At 34.6% G+C, this 22,484-nt stretch overlaps 2 protein-coding genes across 15 annotated transcripts in view; one reads left to right on the top strand and one right to left on the bottom strand.

Annotated features, from left to right (window-relative positions):
- The window catches only part of LOC123673496 (ankyrin-2-like), a 121,201-nt gene extending 119,728 nt beyond the window's left edge, over positions 1-1,473 (top strand). For 5 of the 14 annotated variants that reach the window (XM_045608012.1, XM_045608005.1, XM_045608002.1 and 2 more), the window contains 2 exons: positions 550-625; positions 795-1,473. In XM_045608012.1, coding sequence (XP_045463968.1) covers positions 550-625; positions 795-855 — 137 coding nt within the window. In that variant the 3' untranslated portion in view covers positions 856-1,473. The remainder of the gene's footprint in view (positions 1-549; positions 626-794) is intronic. The other 9 variants (XM_045608006.1, XM_045608004.1, XM_045608007.1 and 6 more) reach the window with 4 other exon arrangements.
- Positions 1,474-2,037: 564 nt separating this feature from the next.
- The window catches only part of LOC123673499 (parathyroid hormone/parathyroid hormone-related peptide receptor-like), a 94,767-nt gene continuing 74,320 nt past the window's right edge, over positions 2,038-22,484 (bottom strand). Inside the window, exons 3-13 of the mRNA XM_045608016.1 lie at positions 13,145-13,260; positions 11,225-11,374; positions 10,763-10,857; positions 10,545-10,710; positions 7,092-7,257; positions 6,373-6,506; positions 5,931-6,158; positions 4,617-4,759; positions 4,360-4,442; positions 4,073-4,215; positions 2,038-2,717 (exon numbers count right to left, since the gene is read on the bottom strand). Coding sequence (XP_045463972.1) covers positions 2,664-2,717; positions 4,073-4,215; positions 4,360-4,442; positions 4,617-4,759; positions 5,931-6,158; positions 6,373-6,506; positions 7,092-7,257; positions 10,545-10,710; positions 10,763-10,857; positions 11,225-11,374; positions 13,145-13,260 — 1,478 coding nt within the window. The 3' untranslated portion in view covers positions 2,038-2,663. The remainder of the gene's footprint in view (positions 2,718-4,072; positions 4,216-4,359; positions 4,443-4,616; positions 4,760-5,930; positions 6,159-6,372; positions 6,507-7,091; positions 7,258-10,544; positions 10,711-10,762; positions 10,858-11,224; positions 11,375-13,144; positions 13,261-22,484) is intronic.

Here is a 22,484-nt window from a genome sequence, read left to right as displayed (position 1 = left end):
CAGAAGTTTTAAGCATGTTTTGCTCACAATTATTTATTAGTTTGAATTTTACTTAACTGTTAGAGGTTCCTGTGAAGATATTAGTTTCTAATCACAATTAGGAAGAAGCTAATTATTTTCAAATAGTTTTTTTTTATTAACAAATAGCATCTACACTGAGAGACATAACAATTTGCTGTGGCTGACCAAAATTTGAGAATTAATGCAATTAAAAGAAAATTTTGAAATAAACATTGGGTGTATCTGAAACCAGTCAAATAATTTTGAACTGTGATATATTTTTCTAATAACGTTTCTTGATTGTTCAATTTCTATGCATTGTCTCTGGTGTGATATTAGTACTAATATTTTGTTGCTTTATTAGAACCTACTAGTTTTATTATCTTATCTTTAATCGAACTCAATTAGCCTACGTTATAAAATGGTTGGTATCTATTGAGCCTCAGAAATTGCGATACTTAATTAGAATTGAGACTCATATTTTCACCGAACCTTGGCAGATATGAATCCGTTTATATGAATGCCTTAACTCTTGTACTGTCTTTTTAGAAGATTTTTATCAACAAGATCAGCCGAATTATACTGAAACAACTGTAGAAGAAGTGGATCCAATTACTGGGGCTAAGTATGTGGTTATTAGTTCTCAAATTATGAATTGTTATAGGAAAATTGAAAATTAAATTACTTATAGAACTAGAAACTACTAGAAGTGGTTTAGTGGTTATCTTCTTTGAATAGAGTTTTAGTAATATTGAGTGTTATTTGTAGTTTTATTTATATATTTCTCATTGCAGCGTCACGAGGACAATAAAAACCTACAGCCAAACAATTTCATATGGGAAATCGGGACAGTGAAGATGATTTTCTGGATAAAGTATTTTATCAACGACGAGTGCATCAAGGGATAATGGTAAAACTATTTGATGTATGATGTCCAAATTCCAATCACAACCTATTTGAGATATCAGAATACAACAGTTGGTTGAACTGGATATAAATTGTTCAAAATTTTATTTTTGCAATTTTATATATTTTTATTTAAAAGAATTGAAATGAAAATTGTAAATTATGTATCTACTAAAATATTTATATATTATATTATATAAAATTAAGTTATTTCTGGAGAGTAACTTCTGCCGTACTATATAAATTCAATTATTAGTCATTTGCATAAATATTCAAGAGTTATGTTTGATTAACTAAAGAAATAATTTTTGCATAAATAGTGCCTAGTGTAACATGACTATTTGAGAGATTATTAATCTAAAAATTAATATATTAGAATTGATAAAGATTTATTATTATGAACGATTTTTCAGAGGTACTAAGATTTCCATATTTGTTGAAATTGGAATATTCTATTATAGATTTAATATATTGGTATTATATGTTTGCGCTATTTTAAATAATTATTGGAAATATGTAGAAAGGTTGACTATTCCTCTTTTCCGAAATAAATACATTGTCAAGTTATTGATATTTCATTTTCCAACAATAACGAAGAATATGTTTATTGATTAACTTAGTCAAAACTCAAACTTTTTATTTCATGAACCCAGAAGTTTAAATTTTTTTAAATGGAGAAAGAGTAAATTTCTCATGGTTATATCTACTTAGTTGCGAACTATTTACAAGAATTATACTATAATATTTTATATGGAGGTATGCCTAACTGAATATTATATCTGATCGTGAGAAATTTCAATTCACAAAGGTACATTAGCCAGCCAAGACTGATTATGAATTTCACGGGAATATAGACTTTTCGAGAATATGGATTATTCAAGAATAGATGCTAGGTGAGCACAGTGAAGGGAGTATTTGGACGCTCGACAACTTTCTTTGTTACCAAAGTTTTAATGCAATAATAATAAAGATTAAGATTTCACCAAAATAAAGCCTGATTGATGAGAAAATCTAACTTCATCACAACCTATCGATGATCATTGAATTGCTATCATGTATATACGTGTTATGTAGGTACTCTAATAAGAGTTGGGAAGATTACATGAAATTGCTATAAAAAATACGCCAGTCCATTGATAACAGTAGATGCTTTAATAAGTTTCATTACATTCATGTATTTGTGAACATAAAAATTACCTTGATGGCACAAACTCTTATTGAACATATAACATACAATATTATACAATTGAAATACAACCAGTTCCAACAAAAATATTATAGATACAAAAGTTATTCAGAAATATTTTCAAATACTTTCTTACCTGTATTTTCCAGCTTTTTCAGTTTGGTTTCGTTAAGCACAATTAGGTCTTCAGTCTAATACGAAGTAATGTAAATCTTATATCATATGAAACAGATTCTTTATATCATAGAGATGATCTATGATGTTTTTCTTCAATTTCTAGTTCTTGTTCTCTTTCACCTCATTTTTCTCACCTTTCAATTAGAATTACTTGAAAATTGTTTACGTATATTTACAGAGATGAACAAGAGAACACTTGAACAATCAGATTTATAAAAATAAAACATCTAAATATAGAAAAGTTTTCATTCTAATCTTCGAAATCGATATCTTCTCTTCGGTTTTCACTTCTCGTAGGTCTTCTATTTTCTTCTGTTGAATTATTTCTCCAGACCTGAATTCGATTGATATGCCCAAAATCTTGCATCATGACCTTTTGTCATGGCAAATTATTTTATTCTTGATTTTTTCCCTGCTCGGAATGAAATAAGTTCGACAATTCCATAACCTGAAATGAAGAAAATTGATTGAGTTCGGTTTCGTGTTGGTTATTTTCAATAATAAGAAAAACATTCCATTGAAATGAAACTCAGAAATTACTTGCAAAGGCGAGAAAATTTCGTAATGGTCGTATCTTTGAGAAATCAGATTTTTTGTGTCAAATTTCGAAATTTCAAGAATCCATTAGATACCACCGAAATTTTTTGTATGGAAATCCATGGATAAAAGAATAATTCATTCGAAAATTCAGCATTTACATTATTATAAATAGTCAACGTTGTTTGCTCTGATATACTTGCAACTCACATATGGGTTAGCCAAATGAATCGCTTGCTCTCAGGATGATATAATTGATGTTCTCATTTAAAAAATCCACCCTCAGTTTTGTCTATATTACTATAGGGTGTTCTTTTCCGAGGTATATAACTTTAAGTTGGCATTACTGTTCAAGATGGCGACCGATTTAACAGCTGTCAAGTGATTTATTCTCAGTTTGGTTTGGCAATTCATCATGAATAGACTCACGCCTGAACAACGCTTGCAAATAGTGCAATTTTATTTAGAAAATAATGGTTCTGTGCGGAATACGTATCGTGCACAACGTCCATTTTATTTTGTTCAGCGATGAAGCCCACTTCTGGTTGAATGGCTACGTCAACAAACAAAACTGTCGCATTTGAAGTGAAGCTAATCCTCAAGTGTATGTGGAAACACCGGTACATCCAGAAAAACTGACTGGTGCGCTTTATGGGCTGGTGGAATCATTGGTCCGTACTTCTTCAAAAACGATGATGGCCAGAACGTTACAATCAATGGTGATCGGTATAGAGGCATGATTACTAACTTTTTCATTCCTGAATTGAACAACCATGATGTCCAGGAGCTGTGGTTCCAACAAGACGGCGCAACATGTCACACAGCTCGTGCCACAATCGATTTATCGAAAGACACGTTTGGTGACTGCCTAATTTCACGTTTTGGACCTGTGAATTGGCCTCCAAGATTGCCTTGTGATTTAACACAGCTAGACTACTTTCTGTGGGGCTATGTAAAGTCATTGGTCTATGCGGATAAGCCACAAACCATTGAGCAAACGGAAGACAACATTCGCCGTGTTATTGCCGATATACGGCCACAAATATTGGAAAAAGTAATCGAAAATTGGACGTCCAGATTGGACTACATCCGAGACAGCCGTGGCGGTCATATGCCAGAAATCATATTCAAAATGTAATGCCACAAGATTATCTTTCGGATAAATAAAATTCACGTCAATCGAATAATCCATCGTTGTTTTATTACAATTTAAAGTTCTATAGCTCTAAAAAACCCCCTTCATAAAAAATTAAATATCATACTCACATCTTCACTGTTAGCAGTTCGGTACGGAAAACTATGTTTTCGACTGTTGTATAGATTCACGCTTGCTTTGGTTGAATCACATATCAAGTCATTCGATAATCGTTTGGTGTGTTGGCAAGTATGATCTTTACTTCTTCCAATATCTAAAATATAAACCAGGTAAGGATAACATAATGGTGATACATATACCATCATACACAATCGGGTTTACTATCGAGTTTTGTCTTTAGGTTAGACCATAAATTTAGAAAACATTCTATTAATATGCAATAACATTTTCAACTTACTGCCTCTACTATGAATAAGACCATTGGCGTACATCGAGCTACAGGATAAGGTCGTGCATACAGAGATCCTGCCTTTGGTCGATCTGAAACCAACAAAAGGAAAATACGGTTATAAGACCTACCAAGGGATTTTTAACGAAAAGGTTTAAGCATGGGGAGTTGCTAAAATTTCAATGGCTGCACTACTGTTAAGTCAACAATGAAAGTATCATTCGATTTAGTTACGCTAATTTGATGTATTGATATTTGAAAGTTACCTAAGAAATTTATCTCTGCAAGGAAAACATGGCCCAAGGATTCTGTGGCTAGCTAAAAACGGTAGAATTCCGTGGAGAAGTGGTTTCACTTCTGCTTTAACTTCTCCATTCATGAAGCAGTAGAGCACAGCAACGAAGAATCCCTGCAATAAGATTGTCTATTAGTATTGAATGATATTTTCCATGGTGTTTTCATTAATCGTTGAACAATTATCCTATTCAAAGAACCATAACAATGGGTCAAAGCTTCGGAATTGAATTTGTAAAAATTCTGCTGAAAAGACGAGCACGCCTCTGGATTCTACGTATTATTATTATTTATTTATTATTTGAACTGGGGTCGTTTTGGTGCGGTAAGCCTTCGGGGAACTGCGATCATGCAGATCTTTTGTTCACTACCCTACTCATTCATAGAAACCCAGGGAGGTCGTCAATGACGTTAATAAATTTGACAACCTCCTTAGGACCCTTGGCCGTTACCTCTCTGGTATCCAGGACCGGCTTACCCATGTGAATGGTTCTTAGGCCAGCCAGCTTCGGCTGTTTCTGCTTCCGATCCACAGAGCCTGCAAATCTCGTCTGCCGACTTTCCCATACGGTACAAATGATGTTTGTACCGACAGTGCCCCGTCAGCAGTCCCACCATCACCCGAAGCTCTGCTCGCGACAGCTTCAGGAGCTTTTTGGCGTAGGTAGGTGAAATCTTCACGAATTTCTTTGCCTGAGCAAGTCTAGGAATGTTAGTCCAGTGGATTACCCTATTGTTCAACTTCCATAGCTCGACCGCAGCTTTGTATTAGTCTTTTCCTATCTCACTGAAAGGCTCAGGTCCAGCAGGTCTAACCTTGCACTTTTTGCAAGTTCATCCGCTCTTTCATTTCCTTCAACCCCACAGTGCCCTGGTACCCATAGTAGAGTCACCTTATTTCCTCTGGCCAGTTGCTTTATGGTGTTACGGCACTCCCAAGTCAACAAAGACCCCTGACAACACGATTCCAGGGATCTCAGCGTGGTTTGGCTGTCCGTGGTGATGTAGATATGCGCCCCCTTGAGGTTCATTTTGAGACACTCCTGGGCGCATACATAAACAGCCATTATCTCGGTCTGTAGAATCAAGGGCTCACTTCCCAGGGCTTAAGAGATCCTCAGTTGGATTCTACATAAAAAAGTGCCTCTATAATGTTTTAATTTCAGAGCTTTATCATCAATATTAGTAGATATCGGTATTTTCCCAATTTTCGCTTACAACTCGAAAATAAAAGAAGCTGGTCAAAAATGAATATTACTCTTGTCAGTTATGAACTGTAGCCTCACCTGAAAACTCCCAAACAGTCCATCACAAACATACCACACTACTCGCACAACCTCGTTTGATATGTATTGAAAACCGAATATTACAACGTAGTTAACTCCAAACAATGGCACCAAAACGAGGGTTGACTTGGCCCACTTCATGTAACAAGCTCTATTGTCTTCGTTTAGGGGCGATCTGAGTTTATTTAAAAGAACCATTGATATTCTCAAGAAAAAAATGAGATTCACCTGGAAATGACAGAGACAAAAATTACAAAAATTAATGAAAAAATTCACTTTGTAACTGATGGTGAGAGGTAAGTAAGTTTTATAATAAAATAATAAGAACTCAAGAACGATTATCAAATGCAATTTTTTTCAATAAATTCTAAAACTTTATGAATTGTTGAACTTGAATAAGAACTCTTGAAATTCTAGTTTCTCTACAGCCAAAAATACTCACTACAATGGATATAAGAGTAGGTATCTCTATAATGAGATAGGTTCTGTTGTTAGCCATAGCCATAGTCCAACATAAAGTATCGTCTAAGAATATACGCCCCACAATCCATGCAGACACCACAATAAATGGAAAACCTTCAATGAGAAAAAATTTTAAATACATGACAATTATTCAAATAGGTGTTATATAGAAACAGAACTCAAAATCTTCAATTTATAATTCAAATGGTGAACTTAATTCACATATGTTGAATACCTATTTCTCGTATGAAGCTGAATAGAAAAAAGTAAGACTGCATTTGCAGAAGATACATCCCCTTTTTTTTTGAAGATTTTTTGACTGTTTTTCCTTGTGCACAAAAGCCTTCACAACAGGAAAGTGGTCAAAAAATCCTGATAATCTATCGTTGATAATCAATTCGTTACCATTGAAACTAAATGTTTTATCACTCCTAAGATTTTTAATTCGAAAACTCAAAAAGAACATTGATAAATCTTCAATATTTATTAAATTATAAAAACCCTGGAATAAGACATCATTTTTTGAACTACTTCATATAAAAATTTGCTGTATTTCAAAGAACAGGATATAATTTGAGATTATTATTGCTTTGAATATTAACGATAAATGTTTAGAAATGATTGTTATTTTAACAAATGTTTCAATTTCAGGGTCACGAAAGAGAGAATGGATACATAAATAGTTAGTTGTGTGCTTACCCCAACCCATTATAACATATCCAATAACACTTCCACTGGAATCCGCAAATAAGGCACGAAATATTAAATTATACAGATAGAGACCTTCCATAAGAATCCAAGAATAATTAGCTGTAATGAAGTATTGCCACAAGCTCGTTAGTAGTTTACATTGCCAGTTGTTAGTCTGAAGGAAAATAACATACATTAATGCAAAAAGCATGCCAACATGTCGTTTGAGAAGTGAAGAAGATATCCGAAGGTCCTAAATTTTATCTCGTGAAAAATACCCCAAACTTATAAATTATACCTGACAGTTAGTGAACTTTTATAGATTTTGTTTGGATGAAGAAAAAAAACCCATAGAAATCGAGAAATATATCGCTATTCCACACAATCCAATACCAAATATTGTTTTTAGTCAAGTCAATAATTTTAATCCCGAAATCAATCGGATTTTCAAATGAAAATTGTTCATCAACAGTTGAAACCATAGAAATACTGAGACTCTTAGATGAAAAAAGGTTTTTGACCATTTTCTATTATTTATATTGATACAAATCTAACAATGTTATATATTTTTTAAATCAGGAAAAACTGAGCTTTCAAAAATATGGCACAGAAATCTAGTGTTCCTATTTGAAAATATATAACTTTGGGTCATAGCTTCGTAATTAAAAACCCTTTCGAAAAGATGAGCACGCCACTGGATTCAACGTAGAAAAGTGCCTGTATGATGTTTTAATTTCAGAGCTCTATCATCAGTATTAGCGGAGATATAAATGTTTTTCGATATCGCCATTTTTCCAATTTTCGCTTATAACTCGAAAAGAAAAGAAGTTGGCCAAAAATGAATACTACCCTTGCTAGTTTCTCAGAAAAAGAGACCGATAATGGGGTATCAGATTTCGTCTATCTTCTCTGGTTCAAAAGTTGTAGTGCTAAAACATCGAAATTTGCCCACCCTGTACATTCAGGGAGTAATTGAAATTCATCTATTCTTTTCCACGCTTCCATTCGTAACAAAAAAAAATCAACCACAATCGATAGGCATCGCACAATTTCAATTCTCCTATTACGTGTTACATACAAACCGAAAATTTATCGAATGGGAAATCAAAATGTTACAATTGAATATCTCATATTCGCTAAAACTAAAAGTTCTGTTATCATTTTCAGTTGAATTCAAATAAATCACGATACTACTCCTTGTCAATGAAAATTAATATGTGTGAAATAATTTCAATATAGAATTCACAGCATGATTTATGGTTTGAAAGTGGAAAAGTTTGATTTCCACCGGAATTATCATTATTGAAATTATAGTTGCTATTTTTTTTTTGTAAAATCTTCATATTTCTTTCTGCGACATTTCAGCACCCTCATATTGAAATTTTGGCCAGTTTTCGGAGAAAAATTATGTTGAAATTGAGATTTAACACTTGAATGAGAGGCGATCGAATGTTTTTCATTTTGTTTTTATATTTGTGTGGAGGATGAAAGATTGAAGCAATTCAAAAATTCCTGTTAATTTTTTTTCCATTGTGCGAAAAGAATTGGGTTCGATTTTTGATATCTTTCAGTCACGAATATTCGTAGAAAATTTAAATTTGACACATCGATAGACTTTCTGCTATTTTGAATATTTTCTTCACCATATTTAACTGAGTTCTAAAAATACTTTGATGTGATTAGAATCTGTCTCAGAATACTGCTCAAAAACGACACTCCTCTTAGCAAAAAAAAAAAAAATTATTCTCCTAATTTACACAATTCATGGTGAGAGGTGAAAAAATCTTGTTTAAGTTGAAATATGGGGAGAAAGAAGGTAGAAGAATGTTAAAAACATTCATTTCGTCCAATAATAATGAAAATTTCAGAATCAAGTATGAAGTATATTTTATCCACAAGTAGCTATTCGAATTAGAAAATTCAGTCTATCGAAATAAACAAGAAACATTTGTAACTGCATTTTATTATTGAAATATCAATTTGTCAACAACTCTTGAGATTAATCGAGGATTAAATCACAGCAAGATTTTCACGCAGCTTCAGCAGAAAGCAATAAGATTAAATGGTTTCACAAAAGAGTAAATTTGTCATTCTTACAGAAGTTCCTAAAGAATCTGGAGAAAGGTGTGTTAATCATTCATTTTCCAGGGTGTACAATATATTAAGGATTTCTCTTGAGTAGTTGTGATGTTTCGTTCAAATATAACAAGAATTTTGTAATAGGTGTACAACTTTGCTTCCGCCGTTTTGCAATAGTTGATTGTAGCGGTAAGTGATAGCCAAAATAAATAGATCGTAGATGTCACACAATAAGCTTAGGTATTTGTTAACATGAGGCCATCGAAATATTATTCGATTTGTGTCTGCATAATAAGGTTAGGTTAGGTTATTCTCGATTAAATATGTCAGCTTACGAGCCGAATTCTCGTCATTTGCGGGAGGTTTTGCTTTGATATGAACAAATCTGCGGCTGAGGCTCATCGAATACTCTCAAATACCTAAGGTGAGGCCGCTATTAGTGAAAGAATGTGTCGAGAGAGGCGTCAACGCTTCAAGGAAGGTGATTTCAAGTCGAAGACCTACACCGCTCTGGAAGAGAGAAGGTTTTCGAAGATGGTGAATCAGAGGCATTAGTTGATCAAGACTCATGTCAAACAAACAAGAATTGGCTGGATCATTTGGAGTGACGCAACAAGCCATTACAAAACACCTGAAAAACATAAGAATAATTTAGAAACAAGGAAATTGGGTGCCGTACGAGATGAGGGCGAGATATGTAGAACAGAGTTTGTTTGCTTGTGTACAGCTGATTGCAAGGTGAAGACGGAAGGAATTTCTGCATCCCTTGTGAAAATCATGGAAATATCCCGGCCATGCTCCCAAGTCGACGGCCAAACCAAATATTCACGTTTCCAAGGTCATGCTCAGTATTTGATGGGACCAGCTCGAAGTGCATTATGAGTTGTTGAAACCGACTGGAACAATCACAAGCACTCGTTATCGAACGCAATTAATGCGTTTAAGCCGAGCATTGAAAGATAAATGGCCCCAATACAATGAGATACATGATGAAGTGATTTTACAGCATGACAATGCTGGATCTCATGTTGGAAGAGTGGACAAGACGTACGCTGCCCGAAAGATGTGAGAAAGAAGTGGCCAGCGATGGACAATACTTTGAATCATAAATGTATAACCATTTTTTCACAATAAAGCCTCGAATTTCTGAAAAACGGTTGGAACAAAGTTGTACACTTTGTATGTTTGTATATATTTGTTATCCAAATCCCAATAATACCTGAAGGTATTATTGGGATTTGGATTAGAAATATATACAAACATACAAAGGTATACAACTTTTAAATCAATTTTTCCAATGAAATTTTTCGCAGCCTGCTGGATATCTTCTTCACTTCTATAGTCAAAAATATATAGATACTCATTCTACCTCTTCATACTCACATGAGATTCGAGGTTAAAAAACAAACCATTTCTATTGCCAATAACATCTGAGGGCAGGCCAACACCATTGACAAAAATTATTTCTTTCAGCAAAAAAATTGAGGCCCTGAGTATGAACGAGGTGAATAGGTGAATATGTAAAATATTGCGTGAGCAATGCAGTTTTCTGAAATAATTTCAAACAGTGAAATGGATAAGTTTGAATTGGCATGACTTACTTTATTGTCACCATTATCACCAGAGCTATCAACAATGTGATAAGAGATATCAGGTAGCCAATCTCCTTTATTCCTTTCAGTAGTGGCAGGAATTCCTGGAAGAATTAATATACATCAAACAGCAATCAATTTAATAATTCAATGTTCTTAAATATAACGATACAAAACTCGTGTTCTCAATAATTTTTCTTTTCATTTATAAATCTATCAATAATAACCAAGTACCAGTGGCGACGCCAGCTTTCAGAAACAGGGGTGGCCAAGGGGGGGCCGGATTTTTTTCGAGACGAAATTATAGTTCAGCTAATCTTTTTTTTTATTTTAGCCTTTTAGTTTGTCAAATTTTAGATGGGAGCCAGCAGAATTTTAGGGGGGGCTGCCCCCCTGAACCCCTGGACTTGAAATATGACTAGGTTTCCAACCAGATGTCAGCAGATGCTTATGAAATACTTCTATACTTACTCTTTCAAGTGATGAACCATTTGTAATATTGGTCTGATTAACGAATACAGTAGTTTCATTATGTATATGACATTGACTGAAATTTGTCCAATAATCCCCATCTCTCATTAACCAATCCCCACTTTTCAAACAGGTCTTCGTCGCTGTATTCTGAAATCCATTGAACCTAGTGAACTATGTTTTACATTTATATTCAGAGTATATGAAATGGAGGGTCAATACAATTGAATTATTTTTCACACAGAACGAAAATCGAATGTCAGATTTATATTGATGAGTAGTCTTCGAATAATATCCGAAAATATGGAAAAAACAGGAATAAGAATAAATATTCTTCAGAGGATTTGTTGATCGGGTAAAAATTAAGCAATCAATTAAAACTTTGCCGATGATTTATCGCCTGTATATTCAGACTTCATCAAGGTTGAAATACGAATATGAGGCCGCATCCATAAAAAAAAAGATTATGCTTATACTTGCAGAATATAAAGGAAATCCTTCAGCTCGCATTCATAATATTCCGAGTAAAACCTTATACTAATAGAGTATGAGCATATCCTCCACGAAAAGTATTTGGTTATTCATAAACGTTACCTTTTACTCTAAATGAAAATGATATCCTTCAATAATTTCGAGTGTGGTCAGTAGCAGACTCAGTCGTATAGTGAACAGTTGTAGCGATGGCAGATGTTGTGGAACTGAGAGAGATTAAACACTACAAAGAGCGTTTATCAACACCTGTTCGTGATTACAAAGAATTATATTGGTTTCAAGAGGAAAATGTGCAATGGCTTGCTAACAGATTTTTGGGAATAAATAATGATGAAACTCGAGGAGGTGTGTTATCATCCGTCCTAAAAAATGCAGATATGTTTACGCTATCTCAGTGATCCTGGGTATCAGAAAGGCATTGGTCAAGAACTGGGTGTAAGTCAAGCTACAGTATCTCGTACAGTGACTGCCGTAATTGACAGCATGGTGGCACAATCAAATTACTGGATAAAGTTTCCGTCTACGAACAATGCACTTATGGATGCCAAACAGTTATGGCAAAGTAAATATAGGTTTCCAACAGCAATTGGCGTAGTTGACTGTACCCACGTAGGAATTCTGAAACCAAATCGCCATGGTGATGAGTATGTCAACCGGAAAGGTTATCCTACACTGAATGTGCAAGCCACTTGTGATGCAAGAGAAATGTTCACTAGTACCGACGTTAGTTGGCCTGGTTCGTTCCACGATTCAAGAATATGGAGAAATTCACGAATAAAGGTTCAATTACAAAATAAAAACAACGCCGTGCTACTTGCTGATGCTGGATATGGAATACTAAATTATAATAAACTTTTGAAAAAAGAGAGAGTGATAATTGAACGTGTTTTGGTCAACTGAAACGTCGATTTCCTATTTTGCAACATTGTTGCCTGTATGCCCTGTATTGTGCTTCATAACGTTGCAAAAACTTTGAAAGATATCGATTTTGCACCATCTGAAGAAGAAGTGCCAGAAGATCACACAGAGTCACAAGCCAACATGCCAACAACCATTTACTTATTCTTGGAGGATATTCTTGCAAGTATGAGGTTATCATTATGAATACGAAAAAAAGGAAATGCTTATACTCCTACCTTTTTCTTCAATTCAAAACCTTATACTTCTACCTTATACTTCTACCTTATACTTACAAGGATATACTTTAGTTTTATGAATACGGCCCTTTGATTCACCTGTAATCAGACGAATTTCCCAATACCCATTTCACCATTTTTCATCCTAGCATATTTATGATTGATAAAATGATTGGATGAATCATTATTTAAATCATTGATTGGCTACATTGAAAAACGGTAACGTAAAAGCATTCTTGCGCAAATTCAAACCTGTGAATGAAGAGATGATATATTATCGCATCATACTCACATTCAGAACAAATCCTTTTATGTAGGATAGCGAATTGCATGGCTGCGTTGCTGTAGTTCCTGCTGGCACTGAAGACCAACAAGTTATTCCATCCCATGTTGGTAAGCAATAATAACCTGTAAAATTATTGAATTGAAAATAAATACAGGAAATTATACCCTTTGTTTCTTGAATTAGAAAATATTTTCAGTCGAAATCAACAATGATAAAAAACCTGGTATAATTCGTTCGAATAAAGAAGTCATGAATTTTATCCTTTGAAGCTATCGATTCTGAAACTACATTAAAACATATTCGTTTTCAAGGGCGTAGAAATAGTGTACTGGTGGTAATTACTCCCCCCAAAATTTCCATAATATAAAATTTCAGAAGTCTTGCAATTTTTCCATAAAATGAGCCAATATCTATCCGCTTTGTCAACGTCGTCACTTGTTTTGCCATCTGTGATTTTTGCATTTGTTGTCGGTATTCACTTACCTGTTGTTTTAGATTGTATCATTCTCATCATAAAATTTCAATACTGCAGTTATCAAAGAACTGAAGAGGTTATTATTAATAAAGGAGTTTTTTTCAAGATTGGTGTAGCAGGAAGAACATAAAGTCATCGTTTACAGGGAATTTTTTTGCTATATTTAAGTGCATTGTTATAGGCAACTATAAAGGTTTTTCAATAAAGTTCTATCTCTGTACTCTGTCCTCTGTCCTGGATTCGAGCTAGACGAAGCTAGTTCTATTGTGATTGGCGACAGTTTCCATCTCTCTTTTACTCTGGATCGAGCACAAATGTTCCGTTCCTTCTATCTATAGGTGTTCTAAATTTGTATTTGTTTCCTTAGTATTTATTGATATAGTCGTTGCTAAAGTACTAGCAGTACTAGCCTGCGGCTCGTGCTGCAAACTTCATCTGCGTGAGTTATGGACCTATATTATCGCTCGTTGAATAATAATATACTATTGATTTTTTTTCTTCCGATTATCTCGAATAGAAACCAAGACATAGCGATTTGAAACAGTGATTTTCCAGAAAAGCCCTGTAACTCGAGACCGAATTAACTTATCTATGATATATCTGATATCGTATTATTTGAAAAAAAGGGACACCCTGTACGTTTATAAACTAATAATAATACTAATAATAAGAAATATTTATACTAAGTAATAACATGAACTAGCATAACTAGTGTTTGAGTTGCGCTAACCACATAGGAAACGGAGTTGTTTCGCGCATCTCCGTTCCCTAATGGATAAGAGCAACTGGTTGCCCTAGGCCCATAAGAAACGGAAAAATGCTGCCCGTGAGCTCACACGAATACAAGATCAATGGGAGTCCGGTGATCTTCATGTAGCCTTCCCATAAGCTACCGCACCGTGGATCGTAGAGACACAACAGAGAGTTTGTCAAGTTGATGAAGCTTATTAGGGAACATGTGATACGGAGGACAAAAAAGTGAGGAATTACAAAAGGAAGAAAAATTAAATGAAAGAACAAGTCCTATCTCCCTTAGCACTGTATGTCACAACCCCATGAAGACGAACTAGCTGAATCCCAATGACTGACTGAAAAATAATCGAAAATCAAAACTGAAAATGAAATACTCCATCAATAATCAAATAACAAGAATACTGAGCATTAAAATAAAAGGAAAAACTGAAAAACGTCATTGGAAAGTGCAAAATTAATTTATGAATTACTAGGGGGGAACAGTAAAGGACGCCACTGCATGTGATCTGCCTGCCGACTAAAAAACTAGTTTAATAGAACATTCAGCCGGAAAACAATGTTTTCATCTGACTATCTGTTATCGGTAGCAAAAACGCTCATTTCTATTCACGTTGTTTTTATTCGATAACTCACGCTGTTTGTATGGGCTGAAAAAGAGGCATACACTTTTTCATCGATGTGGATAATATTTGGAAACGGAATGGGAATTAAATTGATAACCCAGCGACATCATCCAGACTTACAATCGACCTATACATTTTGAGATCGTCAGCATAGATTTTGAAGTAAATATATAGAAAACAAGTTGACACATCATCAATATAAGCATCGAAAAGAAGTGGACCCAAATGCGATCCTTGTACCACTCCTGATGTGACCCCTTGAACTGTGGACGAGATTCCGTCCAGAACTACATACTGACATCTATCCGACAAGTAAGATTCAATCCACATCAATAGATTCCCGGAAACCCCGAAATCTGCCAATATGCTCAGTAATATTCCGTGATGAACCTTGGCGAAGTGTATACACAGCATCCACCTGAGTACCTTGATCCAATTTTTTTGAGGTAAATCAAGATATGGGGCCAAATTAGTAAGGACTGACCTTCCCTTGAAGATGGAATTTTCAAGTCTACAGGGTGTCCCATAAGTGGCACGTCACAGTGACACCGGAGGTAGGTCAGCTAAAGAGGGACCTAACCAGCCTAACATGACCCCAGTAAAAGTTGCATGGTTTTCGAGTTATTACCAAATTACGTTTTTTAGTGAATTTTCACCTTTTTTAACATTGTCAGGGTCAGAATTCTGCTGGAAAGCTCTCGAAGCTTATTTTTTTTGTTGTAATGGAATCTTAAATAGTTATTTAAGATGACATGAGTATGATTCTGTCAAAAAGTTATGTGGATTTCCGTAAATTAATGGATAAATCTTGATTTCAATTGCTAGCAAAACGAGAACTTCGACTTTGGACACCTGCTGTGAAAAAAAAATCTTGAAACAAAACGAGCAAGAAACATCAAAAAATTGGGCATTTTAGACAGATTTAGAAATGGTACAATACACGAATCTTATGCCCATAAAACTAGGTATTTTCATCATTTTACCGATGCCCTTCTTAACTAAGTTGAAACTAGGAACCCCGCTATCAGGTAATTTTGCCGCTTGCTATGACATTACATTTGATACCGGGCTTTGTTATTATTTGTTAAAGTCACAATAGGGAAAAAGATAGATTAGGCGAAGCGAAAAAGGAATATTATTGAAAAAAAGGTAAATTTATTAAAAACAGACTTAACTTTCGATTATTTATTTAATTCTTAAATCTAACTTACAGTAAATGTTCAAACTGTTTCCCTCGGACTCTAATGCATAAATGACACCGTTTTATAAAATTACGATTCAATTTTCTTAAACTAATTTCCGATATGGTCCGGGCTGCGTCGAATACGCGTTCACGCAGCCCGGACCATATCGGAAAATAAGTTAAGTCTGTTTTTAATTAATTTACCTTTTTTTTCAATAATATTCCTTTTTCGCTTCCCCTATCCATCTTTTTCCCTATTGTGACTTTAACAAATAATAACAAAGCCTGGTATCAAATGTAATGTCATAGCAAGCGGCAAAATTACCTGATAGCGGGGTTCCTAGTTTCAACTTAGTTAAGTAGGGCATCGGTCAAATGATGAAAATACCTAGTTTTATGGGCATAAGATTCGTGTATTGTACCATTTCTAAATCTGTCTAAAATGCCCAATTTTTTGATGTTACTTGCTCGTTTTGTTTCAAGGATTTTTTTTTCACAGCAGGTGTCCAAAGTCGAAGTTCTCGTTTTGCTAGCAATTGAAATCAAGATTTATCTATTAATTTACGGAAATCCACATAACTTTTTGACAGAATCATACTCATGTCATCTTAAATAACTATTTAAGATTCCATTACAACAAAAAAAATAAGCTTCGAGAGCTTTCCAGCAGAATTCTGACCCTGACAATGTTAAAAAAGGTGAAAATTCACTAAAAAACGTAATTTGGTAATAACTCGAAAACCATGTAACTTTTACTGGGGTCATGTTAGGCTGGTTAGGTCCCTCTTTAGCTGACCTACCTCCGGTGTCACTGTGACGTGCCACTTATGGGACACCCTGTATAATGTTATGAAGAAAATTCGGAGGATGATACCCAGAATAAGGTTTTTCAAGGTATTCTGTGACCCTCAGTTGTTGAGAACATTGTACCTGGTTTTGGTTCAACCCCTTTTGGCATATGGACTACTTGGATGGGAAGGGGTGTGAAACATTATTAACTTAAGCTATAGATAACACAGAAATTGTTAAAAATAATATACAATGAACCCCATCGCTATCGGAGTGAAAAACTGTTCCATGAATCTGCCGTTATGAATCTTCGACTGTATATGCTCGTGCTTGCTTTGCATCAATTTAAAAACATTTCGTCCGCGGAAATTAACGAACATTTGAATGGAACGCGACACAGAGGACGAATGATTTTAATACCTAGAACAATGAAAACCAACGATCCCATACATTTTTAGCCCCTCGGGTGTACAATTATATACCAGCGTGTATTAAAGCAAGTTATAGCTTAAAAATATTTAAATTAAAATTAAAAACGTGGATAGGAACCTTAAGTTCTCAGGAAGTTACGAATTTGTTGAATATAATGATAAACTATTTATGTATGTTGTGTATTAAGTATTTGAGTATACCTATATATAGGGTACGTGAAGAGTAGAAAAAAGAGTCTCCAATGCAAATGCCTCAAACAAAGTGCCTACGTACCTACCTTCGAGGTAAAGAATAGTTTGCCTCTGTATATTTAGATTGAATTGTACTTGAATATGTTTGCTGTAAGTGTACTCTGGAAAATGTTTTATTTTCAGGAAATAAACTTATAATAATAAAAATAATAATTTGGTTTCTCCTAATCTTTCCTCTCAACATTTTCGCAAGAAATATCGTTATTTCTGAGAGTGTAGATCTTATCAGAAGAGCAGGAGATGAGATTCATAAAACATGATATGAGATACAACTCACATTTCGACAAGACGATCGTTAGAACTGGGGAGTGTCAAATATATAGTAGTAGTCACAATAACGATGAAGATTAGAGATCTGATTCGGAACAGGATATGAGATAGATGGATATCTCTTGAAATCTCACAATAAGGTTAAATATGTTCTCCACGATCGTGCTGGAACTTTTTGATTATCACAATCAGTATAATTTCAGGTAGGTACATTTTTGGATATCTCGAATAATCTATCATTCGAGAAATATAAATCAAACTAGCTTCAACTTATGCAATCGTTCAATTTAAATATTTACCACGCCTCAAATCTACACATTCAGTTCCTTGGAAGGGTAGAATCAGAATTATTGAGAAAATTCAACCAAAATAAAATATGAGAAGAAATCTTCAATTTCAAATCCCTTGAAATTATACAGGAAAATTGATTCTGCCAAAGCAGGAGGGGTGAAGCTTTTGAAACTTTATTTATAATAGATAAGTAATAAATTTTGAAATAATGAAAAAAAAACAACAGGTGTTGTGTTTTGCTGACATTGATTTTCAATTTATTAACTTGAAATCAATTTGTTATGTCTTCCAGCACCTGTCTCACACGTTCTCGGATCTCACCGATACATTTCCCTCTCACCACAATTGAAGTATCGTCAGCACAAAAAGTTGCTCCATATGTATCTACACTACACATCAAGTCGTTGATATACACCAAAAACAAGATCGGCACAAGCACTGAACCCTGTGGGACGCCTCGCCTTATAACCCTCGATTAGGAACTGCGTTCTAGCCAAGTGACTACCTGCTCCCTTTCAGACAAATAAGAGGCAACCAGTTGGTGGGCCACTCCTCTCACCCCATAATTGTGCAATTTGTCGAGTAACACACCATGGTCGACAGTTTCAAAAGACTTTGTCAAGTCAAGACACACCAGCTCCACCATATCATAGTTATCCCAAGCTGATGTAGTAAGTTTTATAACCTCCCAAATAGCAGACACAACAGCTCTACCCTTCTTGTAGCCATGTTGATGCTGGGAAAATAACTTGCTCTTTTCGAAGGAATCCATCAACCTCTTCTTAATGTTCTTTCTCTAAAACTTTCGACAATAACGGCAATATTGTTATTTGCCTATAGTTTTCATGTTTATTTGCATCTCCGTTTTTATATATCGTTCTCTCTTCAAGTCTCTGGGAACTACCCCCTCTGCCATACATGAGCCAGGGGAAGTTGCATTTCTTGCTTTATCTCTTCTAGGAGTTTGGTTGAGATATTCTTTTGACTTGAGACTGCCTACATTCAACTAAATTTCTTCAGGCCAGGTCTCGGACCAGGTAGGATAAAAGAAGCATGATTTTTTCAAATTTATTTTTGCCTTCCCATATATTCCTGTGTTGTTTTATTCGTCGGCAATATTTCATTTGCAATTGTTTCTCCTAATATACAAAAATATTCACCGAAATCTTTTGCACTAAGTGTTGTTTCGGGTATTTTGCTTTTCTTCTCTCTAATAGTTTCATTTCTGATAACGGACCATATTGCTTTTTGTTTGTTGCCGGCAGTTTAAATATGTAGAGTATCTCTTTTTTTGGTAACTCTTGATATTTATTCATGATAGCGGTGCTTGTAAACTGTATAGATCTATAGTACTTCTCATCCTTAGTTGTTACCGCCCGAACTGCCAGTGCATCCAAATGATTTTTCATTTTAGTTCTTCTGTGAAATGGAAGAATTCCGCTTTTTTCGACGTAGATTAAGTTGGAAAACACAGATCAAATTCCCCATCAAAAAAGTCGTGTAGCCTGCCGAACAAAGCCTCTGCCGTAGATTTGAAATTTAATCTGGTAGAACAAAAGCATAGTATAAGGCTCAAAAAGTTCTATTATCGCCAAAGTTTCAAAAGTGATAGTGTCTTCTATAACAGGCTATACAAAATGCAACCTCTCATCGAAAAACATTAAACGAATTGTATGCATAGAACGAAAGTAAATAACAAATAAAAACGTGCCAGTATTATCCGAGAAAATATATCATACATTTTCTTCGCTCGATGTCGCTACTGCCTAGGGAAAGTTAAAATACGTTTTGCCTGGAGGAATTCCAAAGTTAAATCTGAAGCAAAAAAATTCCACAATTGGAGGAAGGTAAGTAAGTGCACCCGAACTAATGTAGGACCTTTTTCACGTCACCTCGTTACAATTTATCTTCCGTCTCGCAAACAGAATCCTTCCTGTTGTTGAATAGAATCTTGCTTGAGAAAAGCAAATTGCAGGAAACTTCGAACCTGGGGTAGGATTCTGTAACTTTCGTTATCATAGCAAACGAAAGCGATAACGTTACGAAGCGAAGCTAAGCGAAGCGAATGCGGTATTCTGTAAGCGTCTTTTTCTTTATCGTTTCGTTATCTTTACGCTTTTAGTTTCGTTGTCGGAGCTTACCGACTTTACACGAAGGAACATTGGCAACGTTGCAAATAAGTAGATAGCTACTGTAGGATTCTGCAGGTTTTGATATATGAGGTACCTGAGATAATCTCTAATAAGAGCAATGAGATAAGAGTCCCTTTTATGGACTCTAGCTGTAATGTCCTTTGAATAATCCACAGTATTTAACTCGAGTATTGTCAGAAATTATATTTTGATTTATGACTCTCATTGGAAGTTACTTAACAAAGGGTTTCATACCATTTTAAACTGTTTAGTTTATCATTAAGAATGAATTAGCTAATTGAATACAGCACCTGAATGCAAATATTGAGTATTACAAAAAGTCTTATTTGAGCACTGGAAGAAATTCGAAATGGAACCTCGTTCAATGGATTATAATTTAAAACCTTCATTCTTATTCCAGTTACAAAACCTACCCATACTACAAAATAAGTTCGGGGAGTCAACTAATAGTGTGTATAGGTATAAAGAAATATTCATCATGTTTTCAATGATTCTGATCATCGACGAGGAAATCTCAAGAAGAGTTCGTCTAACTCTTACAAGAGAGGAGAATAGATTTCTTCGAGATAGAAGTGATCCATTTAACTTAACGGATGAGAGATTCATAGACGTTTTCCGTTTGTCGATACATTTAGTTCACGTTCTATTCGATGAATTGAAACCATTTATGGATAATTATTGGAGGAACACGAGAACGCCATTTGAACAGCGAATATTGATAACTCTGAGATTTTTTGCCAGTGGAAATTACCAACGCGGTATTGGACAAGAATATTTGCTAGCAGTAAGTCAACCCATGGTCAGTCGTTGTGTTAGTGAAGTGACTAAATTGATTAACCATGTATTCCAAGGAAGAATTAAATTCCCTAATGATTCTGAGAAGACCCAAAATAAAGGGAAATTTTTTGAGAAATGTGTGTGTTCTTTTCTTGAAGATAACTTCCATAATGCAATTTTTCAATAATTAATAGAATGAATTTCAAACTTAATATTAAGAATTGTGATATTGTGAAGCAAAACATTCAAAATTATAACCTCGAAATCGAAATCATTCAAGTGTCATAATATGACGCTTAAGACTTGGTCACGTGGTAAAAGTAAACCAATCAAAAACGTCGTCGGACTTTTCGTAATAACAACGAACCCTAAAATGTTTCGTTATCGTCATGAGGTCGTTCTTTGCTTCGGCAAACACGACTATTGCCGAATCCCTTTACAGAATACCGAACCGAGCAAAACTGTCGTTTCGTCACGTTTTCGCTTCGCTTTGCCGTTACAGAATCCCACCACTGTTCGAATTGTTTTTGTAACACCGTCTGCGCTATTTTGGGAATATTCAATTATATTTTTTTTTTGTATAGACGAACTTTCGAATTACAGGATTTCTATTCCTGACGTTTCCAGAATTCAAATCTATGAATTGTAATCTCAACTCAATCGGATATGTGGTCACGAAAATATTAGGTACCTCTTTTTTTTTCTACATTCATGCAAAAAGCAAAACTTTATTGAACTATATTTAGTGGAAAAAGAAGTTCTTTATTGCACTAGTGCAATAAAGTTTTTATTGCAATCATTTGTCATTCTACTTCAACGTGCTGTCATCATGACAAACAAATATTTCAGCCTGAAGGAAATAACGATGTACAGTTACCAAGTACTAGTACGTTTACAGCAGTAACAAATCAAGAAGTGGATTTAAAAATTACTTCACTACGAAATATTCATATTGAAAATTGAATTGTTCATTCACTTTCAACATTGAGGGTAAAAATAAAGTTTGAGTTAAATTGTTCGTATAACGTATTAGTTCCTACTTCAATGCAAATCGATATTAATAATAAAGTATTCAAGTTGCGCTTTTCATTTTCCTACACCTAGTGCCGCACCTCAATAAATCATTATTTGCTTTTTGCATGAACGTAGAAAAAATGTTGTATGCAACTCGTGCAAAAATAAACATTCACTTTTTGCACTTGTTGCATAAATAACTATCAATTTTATATGGTTCACATAAAGTAAGCGACTTATAATTCTGGATGATTTTTTAAATTATTATTCATGTCTATACCCAAAATCTCGCCTCTGTCGTTTTTTGGTCCCACAAATATTGGGTAATTTGTTTC

The sequence above is a fragment of the Harmonia axyridis genome, chromosome 2, assembly GCF_914767665.1.
Source record: "Harmonia axyridis chromosome 2, icHarAxyr1.1, whole genome shotgun sequence".
Lineage (NCBI taxonomy): Eukaryota > Metazoa > Arthropoda > Insecta > Coleoptera > Coccinellidae > Harmonia > Harmonia axyridis.
Note: the sequence above shows the minus strand (reverse complement) of the source record. Positions and strands in the feature narration are given on the sequence as shown.